The sequence below is a fragment of the Crocodylus siamensis genome, chromosome 2 (assembly GCF_052110815.1).
Source record: "Crocodylus siamensis isolate JL-2025a chromosome 2, ASM5211081v1, whole genome shotgun sequence".
NCBI classification, from domain to species: Eukaryota; Metazoa; Chordata; order Crocodylia; family Crocodylidae; genus Crocodylus; species Crocodylus siamensis.
In genome coordinates, this window is record NC_143396.1 from 248807018 (window position 1) to 248832221 (window position 25204).

The 25204-nt window shown below is 38.5% G+C and overlaps 1 protein-coding gene across 7 annotated transcripts in view; it reads right to left on the minus strand.

Moving 5' to 3' along the window:
• The window catches only part of RALGAPA1 (Ral GTPase activating protein catalytic subunit alpha 1), a 219285-nt gene that overhangs the window by 24479 nt on the left and 169602 nt on the right, over nucleotides 1-25204 (minus strand). For all 7 annotated transcript variants that reach the window (XM_090033616.1, XM_090033623.1, XM_090033617.1 and 4 more), the window contains 2 exons: nucleotides 17485-17643; nucleotides 13601-13728 (listed from right to left, as the gene is read on the minus strand). In XM_090033616.1, the coding sequence (XP_089889742.1) occupies nucleotides 13601-13728; nucleotides 17485-17643 (287 nt within the window). The remainder of the gene's footprint in view (nucleotides 1-13600; nucleotides 13729-17484; nucleotides 17644-25204) is intronic.

Genomic DNA, 25204 nt, shown 5'->3' on the forward strand with positions numbered 1-25204 from the left:
AACTACATTGTAAAACAAACCTAAGTGAAAAACTAATGAGTAAGAAACAGCTTTTTGTCCTGAAGTAGTATCTTATAGCTGACTTATCAATACAGAGATACTTTATATCAGCTACCTTAAGTAAAGCAAGCAAACAGTATTAGTATTAAAGTTAGATACTGATGGACAACTTTCTAAACAGAAAAAATGAATATCAGAAATTTTACAGCGGGCAATTACTTAAAAGCTATCTGTATCTAAATGTGCAGTAATCAAATTAAGTTTCTATTTAATATTGTAATTGTTGAGAACACAAAATAGTGATTTTATTACCAGAGCGAGCAGTAACAAAGTACAGTAAACTGACATTGAAGACAGTGTCATAGTATCTATGATAAGTGGTGTATTGGTTTAAACTAATGCACTAAATGCCTCTAGGGAATGACAGGCTTACAGACTGGTTTTTAACATCAAAATCTATCCATTAATCTTGACTTAAATACAATCTACTCTGCAGTAAGAGGAAGAATGGTCATTCAATGAATTATCTCTTTGAAATATAGCAGGGGAATATTTATGTAAGCATTTAAATATAAATTCTCAATTTTACTATGGTTTATACAGTGTATTTCTCATTCCATAAACCCTGAATAGTTGAGGAATCCCACTGTACCATTAAAATAACTAACCCACACTGGTATGCTAGTCACTGGATCTCTAAATCAGAGAAATCAATATCTGAAGTATATAATGGACTACCAATTAAATTCATCAGAGGAGAGGTTTAGAGACTAAGTTAGTGTTTACAAACACTTCACAAGCCCATGTTCTAGTAACAGACTATAATGGTGAAAACAAAACTGAGACAGAGTTAAATAAAAATAATAGGTCTGGGGCTGAAGTCCTTCCTTGGGCAAAATTCCTATTTTGACTTCAGTGGAATGTAAGGACTTCAAGATGGGAATAAATGAGACTATAACATCTATTGTGTTAATTTCTCTGAACATTATTAAAATCAGCACCACAGAAGCTACTCTTTGGAGTTTACATTGATGAATGTACACAGGCTGCCTTTGTGCGCTGTAGCAGACGGTTTATCAGCCAGGAACTGTTTCCACTGAATCAAACTTTTTTTTTTTTTTTTTTTTTTTACTACATAAGTGAAAAGACCTGCACTCACTACATCCCCCAATAAAACAGAGCAGATTCAAAGGCAGAGGTGTGCTGAAGTCCCACTTCATGATTCCAGATATAGGGTGAGAATTTAATTTTCTCCAGGACTGTGTACTTTACCTGCTTAAAGTTAAATACTCAAACTTTACATTCTTGAAAGGAGCTCATGAGTTTTCCCCTACTAAATGAAGTCTGTAAAGACTTTTGCTTGATGACAGTAGGACTGGATCACAACTTATTTAAAATGTCATTCTCTTTTTCACAGGCTACTTTTTTAATTGGGCTATTTGGAAGCAAAACTGGCTATCCTGTGGTACTAGCATGAACACAGAATTCAAATGATTCTACTTCATCAGAAGCGTAAATTTATCTTTTCCAAGTACTTCATGTGTACATAAGCATTTTGTTAGTACATATATTCACAAACAAGAGAAAAGCTATTGGAAAAAAACTTCTGTGAAGACACCGTTAAAAACTGTAAGACTACATAAAAATAGCTACAACTGAAATGCCGAGTAGAAAAAAATATCACACATGCATGGTTTCTAATTTAATACTAAATGGAATAAGTAAACTACTTTAGAAAAAATAATTGTAACTAACTCCAAACTATATATTAACTGTATCTTCCAATATACTTTTAATTCTTCCAGAAGAAAGAAAACATATTTTTGAACACAGTATTTTTGCTTACATATGCTTTTAAACTGCCAAGAGCATGTAAGGCATGTACCATTGAACCATTTCTGTTTGAGTTTGTGTTAAATATATGGAAACAAATATTAATTCCCAGCTATTTCCCCCCCTCATTACTTTGAAAAGCAATTAGTAAAGCCACCCTTCACCCCTCCTCCCTATTGCTGTCAAGCTGTTGAGAGCAGTTTGCAACATTACAATGGTACTATTGTGAACACTGTCTGGGCTTCCTTCCCACAGAGAGTTAAATGGGCAGTTCCTGCTGCCCATGATTGGTGTCCAGTAAAACAATACTTAAGAGCCAGGCTTTATCAGTTCCACGCCAAAGAAGTGAAGCCAGGGAACCCAAGCCTTCATATCATGCTGAACCATATGCCAACCCTGCTGGCCCCAAAGGTTTATCACTAAGAATCAGGATCCATCATGTCCCCTGTGAAATTTCACTTCACATACCTTCTGTGAAATTCATGGCTTTCCTGAAAATTGAACCTTTTTCACAATTGGCAAGGACAGATGGATGGTAACTGTGGCTTGGCAAGCAGAAATTAAAAGATTTTTAATAACCTACATTCTTGTATGTTTGAGAGAAGCAGTCGGAAGGAAATGGATATATCTGTGACCCACAGCTTTATTCAAATGCAATTAAACAGCAATTAAACTACTTTCTAAAGTCTCTAAAAAGTATATCAGGGCTAATTTATCAGCAGAGCCAAATCAGAATTTATTGTTTCTTAATTACCTCAATTTAATCTAATAATGACATTTAAATATTTGTTTTATGTTGGGCGGCTTTAGTTCCTACAATTTCTCAGATTTCTTGGAATATATGTCTTTCAGTCTCTGTTGATACATGACAGTATGACTAACTCTTTTGATTATCATATATGCAAAGATGCAGAAGATTTGTCAATATTTCATACAACTCCTTTGAAACCATTATTTTACCTCATACAAAATTACAGTCTGTCAATTCTGATTGTAACAAAGAAAAATTAAATAACAGTATCACACAAATTAGCATATGCACACGCTTTGGATACCCATTTAGGGTTTTTCCAGTATACTTTTAATTCAATCATATGTGAAGCCTTTCCTCTCTTACTCCTGCCCCGTGTTTGTGACCTGCAGAGGTTTAAAGAAACAAAACAAAACAACCCCTTGGTTTAATATGCTCATTTACTTTGCTATAATATAAAAATAAACCTTGAATGATTTTTTTAAATTCTGTTTTTTTCCTACTTTGTTCTTGATATTCTTGTTATGTCCAATCTTCCCTAATTTTGTTCAGGGACTTCTGAGAATTAAAAACCTTAAAAGGGTAAAAACACTATCAAAAGGCTTGTTACCCAAAATGTTTAATTAATTAATGAGGTTAAGTAAGTATTAACAAAAACTGTCATTTCCTATTAGTGATAATGAGTCCATACTCCATAAAACTGAATTAATCAATTTCACTCTTTATGTTACGAAGAAAAACCCATATTTGTTCTTAGCATTGCAAATACAATTAAAAGTACCATTTCATAATTAAAGATTGATTACGCACTAAGATTGAGAATGCTATCTATAATTTCAGACTTCAAAGAAGTCTAACAGCAAGATTAACAGCTTGGTTACAAATGTGACCTCCCCTAAGATGAATTTTATGTCCTCACTACTAAATGACACCAGTAGTTGTGTGCAAGTCCCGGATAGCAACTGAATTTAGAAACGACCTCACTGCTTTTCAGGAAACTGCACAGACATTTTTAAAACAAAGTCAGAATTCTCCAGGCACAAAACAGTAAATAAATTGAAATATTTTCAGTCTGTGTAGTTGAACACAAATACGGAAAGAATATTATACACAAATATTCAAGGAACTAAAGTATGAAATGTTCATTTTTCTATTAATAAAATATTTAGATATAAACAATTTACAGTAGGTTTCCATCAGCTACATGAAAACATGCAAGTTCTCCACAGTTTTTCCTCAACAGAAATAACCAGTAATGTCAGTAGACCACCTTGAGTGAGTTTTATAATACAGTTTAGAAGTAGCAAATTATGTTAACAGAGCCAATCACTTTTATTTCATTTAAGTTTTGCTCTTTCATCTCTTTCCAAAATGTCTCCCGTATTTGGGTAGGAGAGCAGTGCTGTTAGGAAAGCTGTGTTACTAATTTGAAAGCCATTACTGACAACCTGTGTATTTGATGCTAAAACAGTTATATTAAACCAATGGTGGTCAAACTAATAAAAAGAAAAAAAAGAACTTGTGAAAAACCTCATAATTGAGGATAATTTCAGTAATTTATTGTGAAAAGCTTCTTCTGAAGTAAAAAACGGTATGAAAAAAGTAAAAGTTAAATATTTATGGGTCTTTATACAAAAATACAGTACATACACAGTAGCTAGATATTCACTTCTCCAACTACAGCTCTTGCAGTTATTTGAAGTGTCTACATGACAAACACCAAGACAAGAATTTAAAAACCAATCATAGATGTTGGTTCAATTGGTGGTCTCTAGTGGCTAAAATCAAAGGCATTTAAAGTGATGCTTTGGAATTATTCATTGCAAAACAATCTTATTCTTTCAACAGGTAACTAATAAATGATGGCTGAGAACAAGCTTGCACTACCCCTAAGGTCCAATTGTTACTCAGAACACTGCCTACTCTTGCTCCTTAGTATTGCATTTTACCTCTAATTGCATGATCAAGCCAATAAATTGGACTCAAGGGACAAAAAACACTAGAAAAGTACCTACCCTGACAAAACCGGAGGTTGCAAGAAAATGCACTTCAAATACAAGCGAGACAAGACAAGACAAGCGAAGGAGAGGTATCAAAGCTTGAAAGACAGTCATCAATACTGACAGATTACTGTAATTCTGGCTGTCAGGATGATCGATTTAAGCAGCATATGCCAATCAATACTCTCCTCATTTACTGAACAACATTAGATATATAGTTAGATAAGATGTCCTCGAGATAAGACTCAAACTACGTTTAACAAACATGAATAGCACAATTTATGCTTTGGAATCTTAGAAGTTTTTTTCATTATTATTGGAATATACCAGCTGACACAGCAATGCAATTATCTATAAAACGATATCAACAAAATTCTGCATTTTTTTTGCATTCTCAGTCCTTAAAGGATTACTTGAATACCCTTAAGATGCTTTTCAAATGATCAAAATATCAAATATAATGTCCTAAAATAAATTCTGGAAAGTAAACATACAGGATTTCTTATTAACTGAGTGCTTTTCTTTTTTTCATCTGCAAGAAATTGACAGTTGAATATTTGAGCTATCTTTGGTTTACAGAAGCCAAACTTCCCCTCATTCTTTCAGTATTTTCACACAATTCCCCTTGTATAAAACAGTTGAGAAAATCTACTAATAGTACATTAAATTAAACTAGCCAACTCATACAAAGAGGATATGAAATTTTATAAAACAATCTTAAATATAATCTGATGTGTTCCAATATTTAAGTAACATCATAATGAAAAAAAAGGAAAAAAAAGATAATGCCTTGAAAATGGAATACTTGCATTGTCTACTAAAATAATCCGACATTAGAATAAGTCTTAAAAATCTTCATTTTTCAGGGTAGGTAGTTTTACTTGTGGAATATAAACATTCTACTTTGATTATTATTATTTGCAGAAGATGAAGAGCGTTTTCAGTATAAATTTACTTCTGAACTAATTATGAAATCCTACCATGAGAATATGATTAAACAGAAAGTGCTTAACTTTTGTGATTGTTGCTTAGCCTCAGAAAGATATTTCTTCCATGGCACTATGAAAGGCATTTCCAACACATTCTACCTCCTTTCTGAGCACTCAGTTGGTAGGGCAATTGTTGGGATCACAATGGATAATTCTATATATGCCTAATTATCAAGGGGGAAAAATATTCCTCTAGCATACTAGCTTCTGAAATTTCCACTTCTGGTATTGATACAAACAAAAATATTCATACTGAATACTAAAATTCCTATTCTTCTGCAGTGGAGACAGAAACAGGGTCAGACCTTTTACCCCCCAACCATTCATGCTCTAAATTAGAGCTGCAATATGAAAACCAAGGCCAAATCTTGAAAGCTTTTCCAAAATAATGTGGGAATCCTAGAGGTATGCCACAGTTTGAAAAAACAGGAAGAGTAAAACTTAATTAAGGGTAATAATATGAGGATGCAAATATCCTCGTTCCCTGTGAGGGCCAGAATGAAACTGTGGTAGCCTATAGATTCTTCTGTTGGTACCTACTTTTGGGGGGAGGGGAAGCAGAGCTTTGTGTGTGTTCCTTATTCCAGAAGGGAGCACAAAACCCTTGGTCACATTTTTTCCATCCAGCCATTTTTCTAGATCTTACTGCTTTATGAAAATCTGTCATTTTTGTATTTTGTGCTCAAAATACACATCTTAGGCGTGACAAGATTAAAAAAATAGGGTTATAGGAACCAGAAAAAGATAAACATCTCTAATTCCTTTAATTTACTAATAAGGAAAATTAATCAACAGCTAAATAATTTTATTTAGTAAATAAACTTCAGTTCACTATTCAAGCAACAATCTTAGGGTTATTTGTCAAATCTTCTGAACATTCACAAATCGAGACTGAAAACATAACAGATTAAAACAGAATTTCCTTATCTGAATGAAAAATACCTGTTCTCCTGAACATTAATAGTCAGAACCTCCTCATCTCATGGTAACAATAATATTGTATTAAAAGCATATCAAGAAATTGTATATGTAATATAAAAGTAACATGGAATTCTAGGCATGGAATGGCTCTTAAAGAGCTATTTTCTAGCAAAGCCCTCTCCTGAGCAGCTCAGCATACTATATCTGAAATAAATCAAACACACTCCTTCTGCAATGCAAATTTAGAAATGTGTTCAGTCTTGAAGTGAAACCTCAAAATATGATTTCACAAAATAGGTGAAAAACAAAAGCAAAATGTCTTGATATAGGGTAGGACAGTTTTTCCCCCCATTCCATCATGAAGTGTTATGTAGACTAAATGTTTAGGTAAGTTTCAACTATCAGTGCTTCAAAAATATGTAAAGGCAGAAAGAAGGCATAAATGGAAAAGCAAACAAAGAAAAAATATTTTCCTATTTAAACTACCCCAATTTTATACAGGCAGGAATGAACGATACTGTCTATTTTTCACTTTCTCTTTAATTTTATGCAGCATCCAGACAGACATTATCCCACACCATAGAACTTCCACATATTTTTATTGATAATCATTCTCTCCTATCAAAGGACTAAAAGAGCAGCATTACTATACTTCAAGACCAATACTGAAGTACTTACCCATGTTAAATTGTTTTTAATTGTATCCATGTTATATGATGACAGGCATATTTGTTCTTCAAAAATTCATTTCAAGTATTACCTACAACTCGGGAACGCATTTTATATAAACATTTTTTCAAAGAATGTATTTTTCTTGAATTTAGTTCTGACAAATGTGTTTAGTATTTATTGTCAGTGAGGGAAAAGCCTCTTTATTTTAAGAGAGGATATTTGAGATATCTATTAGATAAATTATGTTCTATTTCTGCAACACAATAAAGTATTGCATTGCATTTTTGGTGGATGAGATTTATTTTATTATATTTGATAGAACACAATGGTTTATAACACTTTTGGGTTTATAGACAAATACTTTTTATATTATTATTTACTAGAAGATTAATTAAGAGGTGAAATTATGATAAAGAAAAATACAATTTATGTTCCAGACATGTTAAAAACTTTCAAGTATTTCAGATTTTAAAGATATGTTGCCTGGGATCAAAATCTTTTTCAATTTTTTGTTTGTAAGGGCTGTAAATTTTATTAGAAAAAGTTTGTTTTGGTAAATCATACATAAAACGCATTTTTGACCTGCAAATAGCTGAGACTTCAAAAACTGTTTGTATTCTGAAATGTAATAGCCATTCAAGAACAACTGAAATTTCTTTACAGGTAACACACTTCTGATAAAAATGTCTGCTACCCTTATTTTCCTTCCTCCTATCACCAAGTTTTAAAAACAGTTATACGTAGTTTGGTCAAGAGAGGAATTTACTCTTTTTGAGGGCAAACATTATTCCTACTATAAATACTGTCATTCAGTTTACTTCTACTCTTTTGCCTTTGGTTAGAAAGCTTAAATACAGAGCCTAAGTTAAAAAAATGTATTTTTCTTTCTGACATTTTATTTTTATGTATAATGAACTAAAGAATGTTCTAACTCTCTCTTTCTCATTTCTGCAAAATTAGATGACCAGTTCACTAAACTATAAGCCCAAAGATTATAGACTTCTTGTTCTAATTCACTGGATCCATAGTGCTAAATGATATGGTGATAAAATCTTGATTCCAATCTCTACCATCACTGCTGGCACTGGATGAGCTACACTAAGGTTGAGTCTCACAGTGTGAAAGAACCCCATGTATTTTCAAGACAGCCCATCAAGAACACGTAAGAGGAATAGGCAGATGTTCCAGAATGACAGAGGTGGAGTACTGAGGGGAATGTGCACAGGTTAGCTATGAGGGAAGGAAAATAGTCTTGTTGCCTTTACAGAAAGGCAGTGTAAGTAGTCCTATGTATTGTTTTCCATTGTGCATGTATGTGCCTGTTTCTGGGAACAGCTACTAGAGGAGCTTGTGAAACACCGTTAGAACCCTGAAGTGCAGCAGTGCTCAGCCTTTTGGCCCCACAGGCCAGATGAGTGGTGCAGGATGTGTCTGTGGACCAGACAGTCCATGCACTGGATTGTGGGCATGGCTCCACACTAAATTGAGTCCACTGCTCCAGCTCCACATATGATCCTGTCACATTAAATGATCCCTTCCAGTCCTTCTTTTGTACAACTTCTATGATTTCGTTTCCTACCTCCATACCCATTTCCTCTTAATAATGTCTCAAAGTAAGCTCAAACCTGGAAGGAGAGAGTTCACTTCCTAAAAGGGCTTCACTTTGCATATAAGCACAATGTGGACAGCCGTAGGGTTAGGTATAGGTATCATATAAAAGCGGGAAGGGTAGCTCACAAGGTTTGGGATGGCTGAAGGCAACCCTCAAAGTTGACCCTAGCTGTCCATGTAGATATACCCCTCTGTTTCTCCATCTATAAAAAAGGGAATACAAAAGTCACCTACGGGCTTAAGTTTGTCGGACATGGAGTTCCCAGATCACTCAGCTATTCTGTCATGCCTCGCCTCCTCATGAGCAAAGCTTATCTAAATTTCTATTGTCCCACCAGAGTTCCCAGTAAATCACTGTTGCCCCAGTTAAACCTGCCATTTCCAGATAACTTAGTATATACATACACTAGGTTATCTGGAAATACATACACACATACACGCAATTAATTTCAGCTCCTGTTACTTTTATGTAGGGCTCCCTTCTGCTGCAGTTACTTTCCTCCCAGACATGCAGCAGGCCCTTGCCTTACTATCTCCTTTACTCCACACTTAGGCACTCTGCTCCTTGTTGCTTTTAACCCTCTGATAAGTAAAGAGTCCAAGAGTGCCTATACACATGCAGGGAGACTGCTCTGATGTGCTGTAACAGGGGTGGGCAAAATACGGCCCACAGGCTGAATCCGGCCTGCCAGGCCATTCCATCTGACCTGTGGGGCCCCTAAAAAATTTAGAAAATATTTATCTGCTCCTGGCTGCCTGTCAAAGATGACAGGAGCTGGGGCAGTGGGACCCAGGGAAAGCTCAGCAGGACGCAGCCAGCCAATCCCACCCCACCAACCAGCCACTTCCCAGCCTTCCTGGCCCCACACTGCTCCAGCATCTCGTGGCTCCCAGCTGCATTGCTGGACCAGGGAGAACGGGGCCACGCTGGTACCCCAGGTATGTGGGTGTGTGTTCGTAGGGTAAGTTCCACATGCACACCCCACCTTACACATGCAGCCAGACCCTGCTTTGCCTGGCCATACATGCAGACCCCTACACCCACTCACATACCTCAGCCAACCTCCCCCTCACACAGCTCCCTCCACAAACTCCATACCCACCCACACCCCACATATCCACACATACACCCACATGCTGCATCCCCAACACCTACATTCCCATACCTATCCCCCCAACAGACACATCCACACCCCCTCCCACAGCCTAGAGGGGTGCAGGGCCTGGGGCAAATCAGCCTGTGCAGGGTCCCCTTAACACTGTGCACAGCCCATGGGACCCTGGTAAAGGCAGGGCATGGGTTGGGGCAGCATTTCCCAATATTTCCTGTCCCACGGCACACTTACATGGGTAAATGAACATCATGGCACACCGGACGTGGGGGGAAGGGTGGCGGCTGGAATTTTCAGCCTGAACATACTTAAAGAAATTCTTACCATGTGGGGCAGGGGGGATGGAAGAACCTCAAATGCTGCAGCCACCACCAAATGCCCAAAATAATTGCCTGTCCCTGCACTGTAATTACAACTCGTCAGAGCAGACTCAATCAAGTCTGCTGGAGCATGGTAATTACCGTGCTCTGGCAGACTCCAGTGTCACATGTATCAGCATCCCCACACTGAAAAATGGCAGCGGGGGTGCTTTGACTAAAGCTTGTTCAACAACCTTTAGATAAAGCACCCCGCCTCTATTTTACAGTGCAGGGATGCTGACATATATGACACTCTGGATGCTTTACTGAGAGTAGCTCTTGGAGCTGCTCTAATTATAGTGCCCCCCACCCAAAGCACGTGTATAAACACCCCAACTGTTTTGTTCCTTTAAAAATGTACTAGCGATATTTGGGCCACTTTTCCTCCCCACTACTCCTCCTTTTTCACTTTTTCTCCACTACAGAAGCAGCAACATCTGCAGGGCTCTGTTCCTCTCTCAGTGGCTCCATAGCTCCATTCATCAGGGGAAACAAATTTTTACTTAAGACAGGTAAGTAAGTTTATAAAGAGAGCTAACACAGCTCTCTACACTTACAGTATATACAACTTTTCATCTTTAAACAAACTACTGTAAGCAGCACCAAACACAACACACAGTCTAAGTACAGGCTGATAAGAATTCAGTCAGTAGCCACAGACAGAAATACATATGTAAGTGCTCCAATTCCTCTCCAATTTGAAGGGAGAATGGAGAACTGTGTGATGCCAGAGGACTGAGCAACTCTGCTTACCAGAGGTGGGCAATTATTTTGGGCAGAGGGCCGTTTACTGAGTTTTGGCAAGCCATCAAGGGCTGCATGACAGGCAGCCCAGGGCAAATAAATATTAATTTTCTAAATTTTTTAGGGGCCTGCGCATCCAGCCCCCGGGCCGCATTTTGCCCACTTTTGCTGTTTACCTATGCTTGAGTATGCAGATATAACTGAATCTGCTTCATAATGAAGTGCTTCAAAGAAATAGCTATTTCATGGCAGGGTCATTTATTGAGCTCCTCCGCCATTTTTAGAGCACTTTATGTGGTGCCTTCAAGGTGTCTTTTGAAGCACTTCAAAGGTGTCTGAAGTTCTTCAAATGTTACATCTGTCCAGTGTCATCAATTAGAAATTTAATCAGTTAAAAATGGTGCCAAGTAATCTGACACCCAATATGCCTCCTAGGTGATGGCATAGGTTCCTATAATCAACAGTATTACTACATAATAATATTGTACTGTTCTAATTATAAATTAACCTTTTCATCCCCTATGAAGAACATTAAAAAGTGCACTCTAATACTTGGGTTTGACCTATAATGGGCCCCCAACAATCTTGACTTTTTTTTACTAGAAGTAAAATATGGTAAATATAAGTAATACTGTCATAATATGGTGATTCTAGATATTTAAAATGATAAGCACCAACATTTTAATGACAACCACTGTATATAACAAAGGACACCGGGCAATTTGATTTAGGTAGGCAGCTACAGTGAGAAGCACAGTCTGTGACCACAACATAAGTTCCTGCAGTGTACAACTTTCAGGACTTGAATAATTTCTAAGCATGGAACTTCCAAGCTGGCAGGCTAAGTCTGTGGGATGTGTTATATGTGGAGTACTATTCACAAAAGCTGCAATATACTGCTATAAATAAAAATATTGGTATAAATTTGTTAGTTCAAGGGAAATTATTTTTCAGTAGTACCCTCAGGATGATTCAGTATACTGTTCCAGTACGAGCTCTTTTTCGAAACCTAATTACCGTGGCACATTTGGAATTCCTTAGTCAGCCATTTTGAATAGGAGGAAGAAAGGTTAGTCCTTCCCAAAAGTTAAATAATGATGCATTTTACACAAAGAGATTGCAGAAAAGCCAGAAAACATGATCAACCTGATGTACCAGCATGCATCTATAAACTAATTTATCTTATCAGATGTAAGAATAACAGCAAAACTACTCAAGTACTAAAAAAAAAAATTTGTGAAAAGACACGTTATTGATAGACATAAGGTAAAAAATCTACATGACATACAAAATAACCTACAGATTTAAAAAGTTCTTAATTTAACCTTTTGTTTATTTAAGCTAAATTAACAACATAAATTTACCAGTTCAAAAACAAAAAAAGTCTAAATTAATCTTAGGAAGGGGAGAGATATAAATGAAAAAAATAATCAAATAATTTACTAGTATATTTACTTGAATGCAGGGGAGATCTTTTTTCCTCATTCAACACGTTGGAAAAATAAGCATTATCATAGCTTTGAGTACACATATCTCAGATTTGAGTACACATGGCCTGGGGCAGCTGGCAACACTATTTAGTTACTGCACTATACAATAATACAATTAATTTCTAGTTATTGATTGCTTGAGCCATGACCCAGGCTTGGGGCTGGAGCTGCTGGCACCACTGTTGCCTGGCCACAAGTGATAGTGGAGTGGGCGACAGGCAAGCACCAGGGGAGGAGAAGACACGCAGCAGGAGAGGCAAGGCACAGGCTGCTGTGCTACCTCCCCCCCAGCCACATGATCCTCTGCCATTGTAGCAGTAGAGAAGACAAATATAAAATGACTCTCCAATCATTAGATTCTGCACATGGAAAATTACAACCATCCTGGCCTTGGGTAAAAACACGATGTAAGGCTATAAATGGATTTCAGTATGTGCCTACATTGCAATTTTGGGTTTTTTTAACAGACAAAAAGCCTCATGCTTTTATTTTCACTACTTATTGTTTTATAATCCTGTTTTCCTGCTTGTTCAGAAGTTTACAGCAATATTAACTAACTTCCAAAGGGATAAAGTGATAATCGCTTGTTAAGAGTTCTTTACAGAGACATCCCCAGGTTACTCGGATGATAGCCCTGAGTTATCTGAAGCATGCATCTAATTAGCATTAAGACAAACATGCATCTAATTAGCATTAAGCTAAAAAAGTAATTTTCTTTCATTTTTTTTTTTTTGAAATAAAATCCCTTTGGGGCTAAAAACAAAAAGTATGGGATATTAACAGTGGACAAATGTTTATGTGCATGAAAGGAAAGAGCTGCTAATTAAATTGTGAAACTGCTTTTTTGGAAACAAGCCGTATATATAATAGAAATTGAAAAAATGTTTTAATAATAAGAAAAGGGTTGTTTCTGGTATTTGATTAAATCTGGTCTCTACTTATTAGCAAAAGTGGTATTTTGGGTAAATTCTAAAACAATAACATTTCTAAAAATATTTTAAAATATATTAAAAGCTAAAATGATAGAAAAAATACCATGCCAATAAAAACATGAACAGAATACTTTCAGCACTGTAAAGTCAATCTATTATTGAAGAAACTACCAGTAAAAAGGATACAAGTTTTGATATAATGGGATCAGCGATTTCAGTGCTCGGCTTGCATTTATAGCTGTTGCACGAACCATAATAGGAAGAATTTTTCCGTTCACAATAGCACCATCGAAAAGTGGACCAAAGAAGGGAACCTGAATCAGAAATTACGAAATTCAACCTTAAGTCAAACCTTTTTTTATAACAATTAGCAATCAGCATTAACAATGGAGTGCTCAAATAGTTCATTTTTCTCCTTATCTCTAGTTAATCAGAACAGTTATTCAAGTATATTCTATGATAGACCTTTTCTCTTATGGAAACATAACAGCATGATAATCTTGGTAACAGATAAAAATGAGTGTGCACAAAAATTAAATATCCATTTGAAGACTGCATCTCATCAAGGCTTATTTTCATCATTTTCTGTCAAAAACCTAATGGTAATCATATGTGTGACATTTATGAAGTTCAAAGGCTAAATGAGAACACTGTAGGTAAGAATATACTACAGAAAAATGATTAATCAGCTTAAAAACTGTCACAACTTTAAGTGCAGCATGCATATATATCATATGGGACCATCTATGGTAAATACATACAAACCAGTCATGTAATCCTTACTTTACCCACATCTGGTTGTTTTCCTTGTCACTTACATCATATCTACAACTAGACGGTAAGCAATTTGTGGCAGAAATCATGGGGGTGAAATCTTGGCCCAACTAAAGTTACTAGGATCTTTGCTGCTGGCTAAAGTATGTATGGTATGGACTTGATATGGATAAATATATACCTGCAGTGGCTTTAAAAGGGGAGGGAGAGCTGATGTTCAGGAGCAGCAGTTTCAGTTTATACTTTAAAGCTACTACTGTGTAGTTTGTCCATTTGCATATGTTTGTCTATACCCACAGTACACTTTGGGAACTGAGTCCACAAAATATAAAATCAGTTGGAACACATACTACTTACACTTTAAACCAATCCAAAATAGTAATTACAGGCAGGTGAGCCAGACCCAGTTTTTCCATGTTTCCCTTCACTGCAATGATAGAATTTCATTCAAACCCATGGATGCCAAATCTTGCATATGCTGCATTGACAATCAAGTACTGGATGTTGACAATCAAGTACTGGATGTAGCTGCAAAGTCTGGCTTTGCATGCATAATCTTATAAACCCAGTTGTGAAGCATGGTGAGACCAGCAGAAAAATCTGGCTACTAATATAGCAAGGTTGAGCTACTGTTGTAGGCGTGGTTGTTCAGGAAATGTACAGGAGGCAAGGTCTTTTTGGGGATCACTTATTGGACTAACTGTATACTAGGGAGATGTGAGGATGTTGGACAAATTTTTGGGCATAAGGTACCCTTCTACTGATACACATATTTCCCTAAAAAGTTAAGTGTATCTGGTTCCAATACATAGATGCTACAATTTTCACTGACCAATCATCATCTTGGTTTCCTTCAACACTTTAGAACTGGTGTCTGCGGATAACTTGTCATCTGCAATATACCTCCCAGTGTTCCACGGAGCTCTAGCTCCTTACAAGATTCCAGGTCTCTCTCTTGTTTCTAGCTGCCAAATTTGCATTTTAAAAAGTAAAATAGCATTTTCAGATGTTAGACAGGTACCAAATACCATCTTTCCCCATGTATGTGCATGTAAACAGTTGATATAGTTAGACAGTTGATATAATCCCACAAGGATTATATATTAGCAAAGGTGTTCCCTAGGATTGTGAATATTAGAGGAGGATCACACCAGACAATTGCTCTGCTAAGATGTGATCCTTTCCATGAAAGAGTTTAAGAACCCCTGTTCCAGAACATTATTTCTACTGTGAATCATTTAGGGTAGTTTTAAGAATTTTTAAATTGTCTAGTTTGATTGAGGGTCAACCAATACAGCTACAACCTATACCCCTAGTTTGAGTGAAGAATGCAATAAATTGTCTTCTCAAAATGTATTGTTTAATTAAAGCATTAAAATGACTGTACTATTTGTTGCATTAGTGTATATTATGGCACTGTATAGGTGTCAGTGCCATACCGTATAGATTGATTCTCATTTTGTTCAAATCTTAATTCTAAGATTTATTTATAGTCAACAAAAATGCAGTATTATAAAATTTAAGCATCAACCTTTGTGGTACTGACATCATACTATGAACTATGCACTCTAGCCATATGCTGCTTCCCTCACCAACACAGCAGCTTGAGCTACACAATCATTGGCTAATGAGAAGGGACAGTAGAAATAGTCAGAGAACAGCACAAAATTTATATTGAAAAATATTTGTGCACACCCAGACATTTACATAACCCAATGAAGTACAGTCAAAAAGCCCAAGGCTGAATTGATTCAATTTTCTTAGGTTAGTTTAAACTGCATAGATTGAACCAATAAGTAAGTGAACAGACATTCACTTTTGATTCCAGAAAGGCAGACACATTCTTGCAGTGGCCCAGGCCAGAAGCTGGGGGGTGAGAGAGCCCACCTCCTGGCTCTGCTGGAGCAGACAGCTTGAATCGGGAGGGGATCTAGGACAGAAGTTGAATTAACTGGTTTAACCTAAATCAGTTAAGTCTGATACGACATCCATCCAGGTTTCTAAACTGGTTTTCAGCCATTTTGCAAGTGGTTTATGTGTACTGAACTCCTAGGGAAAAAAATTACACAAACTAGTTTAAGCGATCACAAAGTAGTTTAAACCTGTAACAGAACAGAAATGCATTACACATAAACCAGTTTCAAAATGACTGAAACTGGTTTAAGATAAAGCTGGCTGAATGTAGTATCAGACTTAACTAATTTGGGTCAAACTAGTTTATGAAACTTCTGTCCCAGACCCCTTCCTTGTTCAAGATAAATCACAGTCTGCCAGCATCCCAGCATGCTTTGCAGCCCTGGCCTGGGTTGTGCTGTTTCAGAGAGCAGGGCTGGCCCTGCCCCTCTGCTCCCTAGTAGGAGCAGTGAGGGCTGTCTGACAAGGGGGTGGGAAGGGCTAGCCTGGATAAGGTTGCAGCTCAGTCTGCAGGGAGGGACTGCCCCACCTCCTCTCCTCAGCAAACCCTGCCTGGAGTCTGGGGCCAGAGTGGAGGTTAAACACCCTTTCTCCTGCTCAAACTTACTGCTAGCTGTGACTGTGGACTACAAATCCCAGAGGCACCTGGAAGCAAGAGGAGGAAGTGATGAGGAACGCTGCAGAGTCCTGCTGTTGTGATTCTGGACTGCAAATCCCAAAGACCTCAGGGGCAGCAGGAAGAGGAAGCGAGCAGACAGCCCATGTTGGCTACATGCCAGACTAGCTTCTGGCTTGAGCTACTGCAGGCATGTGGCTGCATTTCCTGAATTAAAGGTAAATGTCTGTTCACTTCTGTTTCAATTTAATCTCTGCATCTTAGACTAACCTGCAAAGACTGAATCAATTCAGTGCTGGGTGTTTTGACTGCCTGTACTTAGCCCCGTTGTGTTACAGATTTGAACTGGTTTCCAATGTGTAATTATACCTGTTTATGTGTAATTTTTTTCCTTAGCCATGAGGTCAATGTGCCTGAAGTTCCTGATGAAGCAGGATCTAAATTCCTACGTGAGAATTACAGAAGGCAATGAAATAGCAGAAAGAGGGAGGAAACAGTGGAGTTTTTAGGTGACTACACAAGATCTTCTGGTTTTGTTTTTGCAGTTTATGATCATACCAGAATATCTTATTAGGATTAGAACACTGCAATTCAGTTTCTTATTTATATCCATACACCACAACACTAAACTTCTGAGTTCTGCCTTACAGTCATTATAGCCTTACAGCCATTACTATTCAAGAAGAAGTACGTTGCTGGACTAATATGTTGAACCAGAAACAAAAATAATGTAGTTAATACTTGAAAGCATACAATAAAGCCTTACCTCAGGTTTTTTCATAATCTGGATACTGAACATATGGTTTTTCATTGGATAGATAACAATGAGAACATCACCAAATTCTGTAGGAATTATTCCTCTCCTGTAGTCTCGAGTATGCTCTGACCAGACAATGTGCACTTCATCATTTCCTAAATGTCTTAGCTGAAAAAAGAAGGGATTCAAACTGTTAAAAGTTAATTTCTTTTAAATCCTTCATCCAGGGGCAGATCTACAACTTTTGTGAAGGGGTGTGCAGGGCTGCACACCTGCTCCCAGCTTCTCCTACACCCCCAAGCAGGCACACCATGTTGTAGGATCAGCATTGGGGCTTTTCTTAAAGTACCCAAATAAGTTAAAAATCCCATCTCTTGTCCCATCATCCCCCATTCTTGGCACCCCCACCCTCCCCCTGTCCTTAGCAGCATGTCCCCTTCCCTCCCATTTATCCCCTCTGCCACCTGCCACTGCCTTGGGCTGATGAGTGTTTGGAAGGTATTCCAGAGCTGTTCCTGACTTCTTTCAGCCACACATCAGGGAACAGCAGATGCAGCTGGGTGGGATCCTCCTTTCTACTCCATCCTTGGGTGTACCCTGCTGTGACTGGCTGCCAGGGGTGGGCAAAATATAGTCTGTGGATTGGATTCAGCCTGCCAACTGGTTGGATCCAGCCTACGGGCAGGCACTCCACAAGTGAATGGATCTGTCCAGTGGTGGGTGGTGGCTCTGACAGCCTTATAGTGCTGGGTGGCCGGGGTTGCTTCCCAAATACTGGGTACCCTCTCCCTGGGCTGGGTCTGCCACAAGCATGGAAGCAGAAGCATGAACCCACCTGCAGCTTTAGCCCCACTTCCCCACAGCCAGAGTCCACCTGCCCACAGCTTTAGCGCGCCACGCCTCAAGTCCAGACAGCTTCTGGGAGCTTCTGGGTTGGGGGTGCAAGGCATCCTACAGCAGCTGCAAGAGGGTTTAGGCTGGTCACACTCTGCAGCTGTAGCATGCCCTGCCCCCTGACCTGGAAGCTGTTGGCCATGTTTGGGTAGCTGTGGGTGCAGCCAACAGCTGCTGGGTCTGGGGAAAGGAGGGCACGCCAAAGCTGTGGGTGGATTAGGCTTCCTGGATGCTGAGTCTGGGAGACGGAATGCATGCCAAAGCTGTGGGTGGGGTCAGGCTTCTGAGCTGGGGAGGAGAGAGTGAGAGAGAGCGAGCGCCTTTGACAGGTCACCAAAACTCATTAAGTGGTGCCAAAAACTGCCCACCCCTGCTCTAGAGTCATCCCCTGGCAACTCACCCAACCCACAACTCTACTAATTCATTTCACAGTAGGAAGAGGTCTGGACCCACTGTAGCTGGGCTCAGCAGAAGATAGCAGCAGACAGGTTCCCAGCCCATGCTCGTTCCCAAGCAGGCAGAGAACACCCCAGGGACTGGACAGAGAGGAGGAATGCACCCACTGCTGCTGCTGTTGCCATTTTGCCAGCTGGAGCAGGCAGAATGGCTTTGGAGCTTCCCTGCCTCACCAGATAACAGCAGCAGGAGCACTGGTGGGTAGCCAAGCAGCTGAGATTGGAGCAGAAAGGAGGGAGTGCAGAGAACAGGAGGATGGGGATGGGATTTTCACTTGATCTGAGGACTTAAAAAAACCCATCCCTGCTGTTGCTTATGGCAGGGTCTGAAATGGGGTTTTGTTTATACCACTACACTCCACCTAGATCTGCCCTTGCCTTCAGCTACTCAGGATGTGAACATTAGTAACTTTTGAAATGTTTCCAGGTATAAAGGGTTTCCCAGCGTAAAGGCTGCATGGTGTCAGTGGGGATACCCCACTGCTGGGCTATCCAGCTCTCAAGCCCCAACTCTCTAAACCTCTTCTCACCCTCTCCAGAGCACAGGCAGAGGAGACTAGGGGCTGGAGAGCCTGGTCCCAGTGACGGCGTGGATGCTGGGGTCTGGCAGGAGGAGTGGGAACAGTGGCAAGTACAGGGTGTACGCTTCAGCGCTACAGTTAGAGGACAGTGTGTCTAACAAGATTTCTTTTTGAGGACTTTGTTCCTCTTGCAGATAGTCTGCTATCAATTAAAAGTATATTAAAAGAAGAAAGTGATCTCATTTTGCTCCAAAACAATTAAATAAATGCTTAATTTTTTTATTGAAAACTGACTGACCTTGAAAATTAAGTGCACCACCCAAAACCCCTGTCCCCTGACACACACACAAATCAAACTTTTGGGTCTAAACAGGTTGTTACTGTAAAAATCATGACCATACTTCTAACTGAAAAGAAGGATGTTCTTGTGGCTAATGCTGGACTGGGACTCAGAATAGCCAGTTATTACCTGGCTCCAACAGGCTTCCTGATAGATTTGGAGTCAACAGGGGTTGACAACCTATGGCCTGTGGGCTGGATCTGGCTGGAAGAGCCATTTGATCCAATCTGCAGATGTAGGGCACTGTCAGCATCCAGCAGCAAGGTGCTTTGGCAGCAGTCATTTTCCTACTGAGGAGAAAAGTACCAGTTGCAGGTGCTCTCCCAGTGCTGCCGCAGGGAAAAGTGGTCTCAGTGCCTACTTGCCCACCTGCCTCTGACCTGAACTAGGTGTCTGGCCTGCAGCCCAAAAAGGTTGTTGATTACTGCAACAGAAGGTTTACCTACTCTTCAGTAACTGAGGCCCTTGGCAATGTTCTGGCCACGGATTCCATTCTTGTTCTGTATATATCCCATGTTCACATGATTAAGATTCTTTTGAAAAGCAGCATCTATTGGGAATGGGCTTTTCCTCCACTACCCATTGCTCTTATCCTCATATCTGAGGGTATGATGTCTACTTCAGTCACCTCACAATTTCTTCACCACTGTCTTAAACAAATGGGATTCTGAATTAATGAGAAAAGAGGGCAAGTAATGGAATCTCATGGACAATGCGTCTCAAAGCAACAGTTATTTATTTCTTTTAGAGAAGGAAGAGTCTATTTTTGATGGCAGCTGCCTATTTGCCATGAGGTAGACGCCACGAGTTTTATAAAAATAAAGGTTTTGGGGCTACTCTAGAAAACTTGATGCTTGTCCCTTAAGAACAGTGAATGGTAAAAATACCAAGCAAGCTTCACGTTGTTTCCTTTGGTATCTTTGGTAAATGGGCATGGTCCCAACTTGCCAGAGAGGGCCTGAACGCCCAGTGAGCAAGGACAAATATAAATCAGAGAAGATAATTTTTTAGTCAAATCATAATCATCCCCAATGCAGTCAGAGACCCAGTTAACAACTCCAAGATTATGTGAAATACTCCTTAAGTCTTTCAGCTAATACCACAGAATCTAAAAAGCGAAATGGATCGGTTCTGTCTATAAAAAGGAAGAAGCCTATTATGACATCCACAATGTAGAACTGTAAGGAGCTTGGGTAGAATGATATTTAAAAGAAAATCTGAAGGTAAATTAACTGACTGATGTGAATCCTAAAAACAAGCTTAGGTAAAAACTTGAAGTGAGGCCTGATAGTGACTTTGTCCTTGTGAAAGACTGTATGGTGAATTTACAATGAGGGTCTCAATCTCTCCTATTCTCCTTGATGATGTGATTTGGCCAACCTAAAGGTTGTGTTTCTTGACAAGTGCTACAGAGAGCTGGTAGGCACAGACTGAAAGGGGGAGATCCATCAATCCTGTTAATACCAAGTTAAGGTCCCAGAAAGAAAGGGACCTCCTGATCAGTGGGAATATACAGATGTATTCCTGTAGAAATTTCATCATTATGGAATGTCAGAGGACTAAAAGATCAGTAGGATGATTAGCAGTGACAGCTGCCAAGTGCACCCTTATTGAACTGAGGGGCATTCTTGACTGTTTTAGTGAAAACAAATAGTTCATATTAACCATAGGCAAATCATAAATCATAGAGAAGTAAGGCTGGAAGAGATCAAGAGATCATCTAGTCCAACCAAGTTTCGAACCTGCAACCTTGATGTTATTAGCGCCACACTCTTACCAACTGAGATAAACAGTAATGAACCTGGAGCTATCAATGATACAATGAAATGACTGATACAGCAATCCTACAGCTATGCAGAGTCATAGAAAATTAGGGTTGGAAGGGACCTCAGGAGGTCATCTATTCCAGCCGCTTGCTTGAAGCAGGACCATCCCCAACTATATCATCCCAACCAAGGCTCTGTCTACCAGGGTCTTAAAAATCTCTAAGGACAGAGATTCCACAACCTCTCTGGGTAACCTGTTCCAGTGCTTTACTACTCTCCCAGTGAGAAAGTTTTTTCCTAACATCTAACTGAAACTTCCCTTATTCTAACTTGAGACCAGTGCTCCTTGTTTTATCTGCCACCTCTGAGAACAATCTAGCTCCATCCTCTTTGTAACCACCCTTAGCTTCCTGGCAGATTGGAGAAGATCCTTCATGCCTGCTGATGTATAGCATTGGTACGGTGATGTTTGTAGATATTTGAATGGTTAAGTCCTGAATAATGGATAGGGGCACTCAGTATGCTAAACGAATGGCTCTACATTCCAATATGTTTTAGAGCATTGTGTCTTGAGGACATCATTTTTCCTGGTTCTATAAGTGTTTACACCATGAAGTAGGAAACTCCATCCCCTTTTAATTCACTCGGGCATTCTATCATTGGTTTTGAAATATTGACCTGCATTTGTTCGGGTTTACTGAGCAAAGCTCCCTTTGGTGCATTCACAAAAATGTCATCTGTGCTACAGATAAGTGAGGCTTATGAAAGGTCACCTGGAAGCCTGAGATAACATCTCTACTCACTGAAGCACATGATGCATAGAATAGGCCCAGTACCTAGAGCTTCCTGAAAAGCTTCCTTGGATCTGGATAAGGCTTGTATAGCCCTTTCCAGAAGGCCTATTTTACCTCTTTGGATTTTAATTTCTTGGAGAAGAACTTCCAAATCAGTTCAAAGATAGAACCCTCTCCCAGACTCGAGAGACATCAGGAGTGATAACTGTAACTTTAACCCTGAATGAAGCAGACTTAAAGTTACAATGTTTTTATTCCACCAACATTGCTATAGGATCTTAAAGACCTAACAGCTACATTGTAACAGCTTATACATTCCATACTGATAACATTTTAACCTCTGTCTATACCTTTAATCATGGACCAAGACTCCTGCTGTTCTAAGTGCAATACAAACACAGAACAAAAGGACTGTTTCTACCCCAGATGGCTTATACATCGAGACCAGAGACAAGGGGGACAGACAGATGGGGGAGTAAAAGGAAACAATAAGAATGAAAGGCAGGACCATCAGCACGCTAAGCATTGTTTTTTTGTAGTCATACCAGCAAGACAGAGTTTCAAGAAGAATTGCAATTTTTACAAGAAACTCCTTCCAAGTGAGGGGAGAGCCTGAAAGGTGTTTGGAAATTTAAGAAATGGGTTCTGGCATCAGGTCAATGTGTGGTGAGAGCTGGCCCCTGGACAGTGAGTGCAAAAAGACAGGGCCTTGAAGGTGAAGAGCAGGTTGTGTTTGATGCAGTAAAGGAGGACAGGCTAGTGGAGAGGTACAGAGAAAGGCTGACATGGTCAGAGGAAGAGCTAGGGTAGGGGTGTTTAGCAGCAGCATCCTGGATGGATATGACAGGTAAGATTGCGCTTGTCAAGGCTGGAGAAAAGGATATTGCAGTACTGTAACTGAGACATGAAATAATGAGAGAAATTTTAGCTCTGTAAACAGATAGGAAAGACTATCTTAGAGATGTTATACAGAAAATCTGCTAGACTTAGACACAGACTGGCTATGGGGACAGAGCGAAATCTGAATCAAAGATAACACCAATGGGCCCGAGTGACAGGCACAATGGTAGCACTGTCCACAATGATTAAGAAAGGAAGAAATGAGGAGGTGATTCAAAGCTGCTTCAGCCCCACTGCACTTAAGCTGACACCTAGAATCCATGGAATGGCAGAAAGAAACAGGCCAAATTTGTAGTTTACTCTGAACCTCTATTCTATTTTTTGAATAAATAAATAAAGTCTCTCAACAATGCGAAAAAACCTATATGAGATTTCAATTTTTACTCAAAATACTTTAAAATATTCTTACTATACAGCCATCACCATGTGTCAGCTTTCCTAATACATTTAAGTTAACTGAATACAAAAGAAATGTGAAATAAATATAACCAGGAGGGATGATCAAATCTAATTTTGATACATTAGTGTCATATGCTGTACATGTTACAATACCAGCCAGACTTAATACTAAGCTTCAGGCTATACTGAGATTTCCAAATGGCAGACTGTTCCAAGTGATACCAAGTATAATTGAAGTAATAAACGATAGTAAAAGCAAAGCACACTGTCAGGAAGAATTTAAGTATTTACTTTTTAAAATTAAATGAGTTAGGTTTGGAAAGGCAGGACAAGTGAAATAATGCAGGGCTCAATTTACAGAAAATTCCTTTTATTTATCTGTTGCATTAACCCTTGAACTCTTGCCAAAATTATCTGTAATTTCTAGTACTCATTTAGTACTAAAGAAGGGAGAGAAAAAGGCACTGTATTTCCTTTTAAAACAAAAGCTGTTCTTTAAATTTTGTTTCATTTACTTAAATGAGAGTTCATTAGAGAGGATACAGCAAGAATGGCAGAAATATTTTGGGAAATAGCTGCTTCATAGTTACATAAAGAGAATACTGCTATCTAAAATGCATTTAAAAGCATTTGGACAAACTTCATAAAAATCCAGTCTAACACACACAGGATTTTTTTTTAAACTGCCATAAATAATGGATATAATTAATTGGAATTTTATTTAAAAATGCTGTATTAATGAACACGCTTTCTGGACTAATCCCTTTAACTGTCTAGTAGGTATTCATATCAGAAGAAAACAAAAACAATCAGCTATGAATTATGGGGCTAAAATTCTTTTGTGTGACTTTGACAATGTCAAATTAAGCATGAGTCATTTATACAACCACCAAAAGCTCAAGAAGGATTAACAGCCTAATAATTAAAAAATGACTACCTTTTATTTAACAAAATATGTGTAATATATTCATCTTAATTAAGACACTTTCGGTCCTCCCTCACCTTTTCTCAGCGCTAATGTACCCAAAGCTAGGCAGGAGGTAAGCTACAGGAGTGATTTTGCAATAATCGCTCCCACTGTGAATTGAGATTTCATGATTCTATCTTAATTTTGACACTTTGTTTTGGAGATTGTAGGTATATTTTAAATAACAATTTCCATTTTAAAATATGCTTTCATTTTGAAAATGAAAATAGAATTGAAGGAGAGATAGGCTTTAAAGCCTTTATTTACAATTCATTATTTAAGAATTTTTCTACTTTTCCCTGTTTAAATCTCCTCAAGGCTCCCTTCTCTTCTTTCAGAATTCATTTTATTTTCCTGGTTTATAATTACTTTATTGTCTAGTGTTTCAAAGGCACTAAAGATAAAGTTTTATATATTAGTCAAAAAGACTGATAGAAAATCATTTTTAAGAGGGAAAACACTAGAATCTTGATGCTGCACTGCCTTAAATGGCAGGAAGAAGTTTTGTTTTAATTTAATTTTATTTCCATTGATAAGATGAATCTATTGTTCACCTATGGGCACATTTATAACTTTAAATCCAGTAACAATTCAGCCAACCAATACAAGTTAACTCCTTTTAGTAACAAAATAAAACAAACACAAGAACAAAAAGCAAGCAAGCAAAAACCAACCTGCACTTCAAAAAAACCC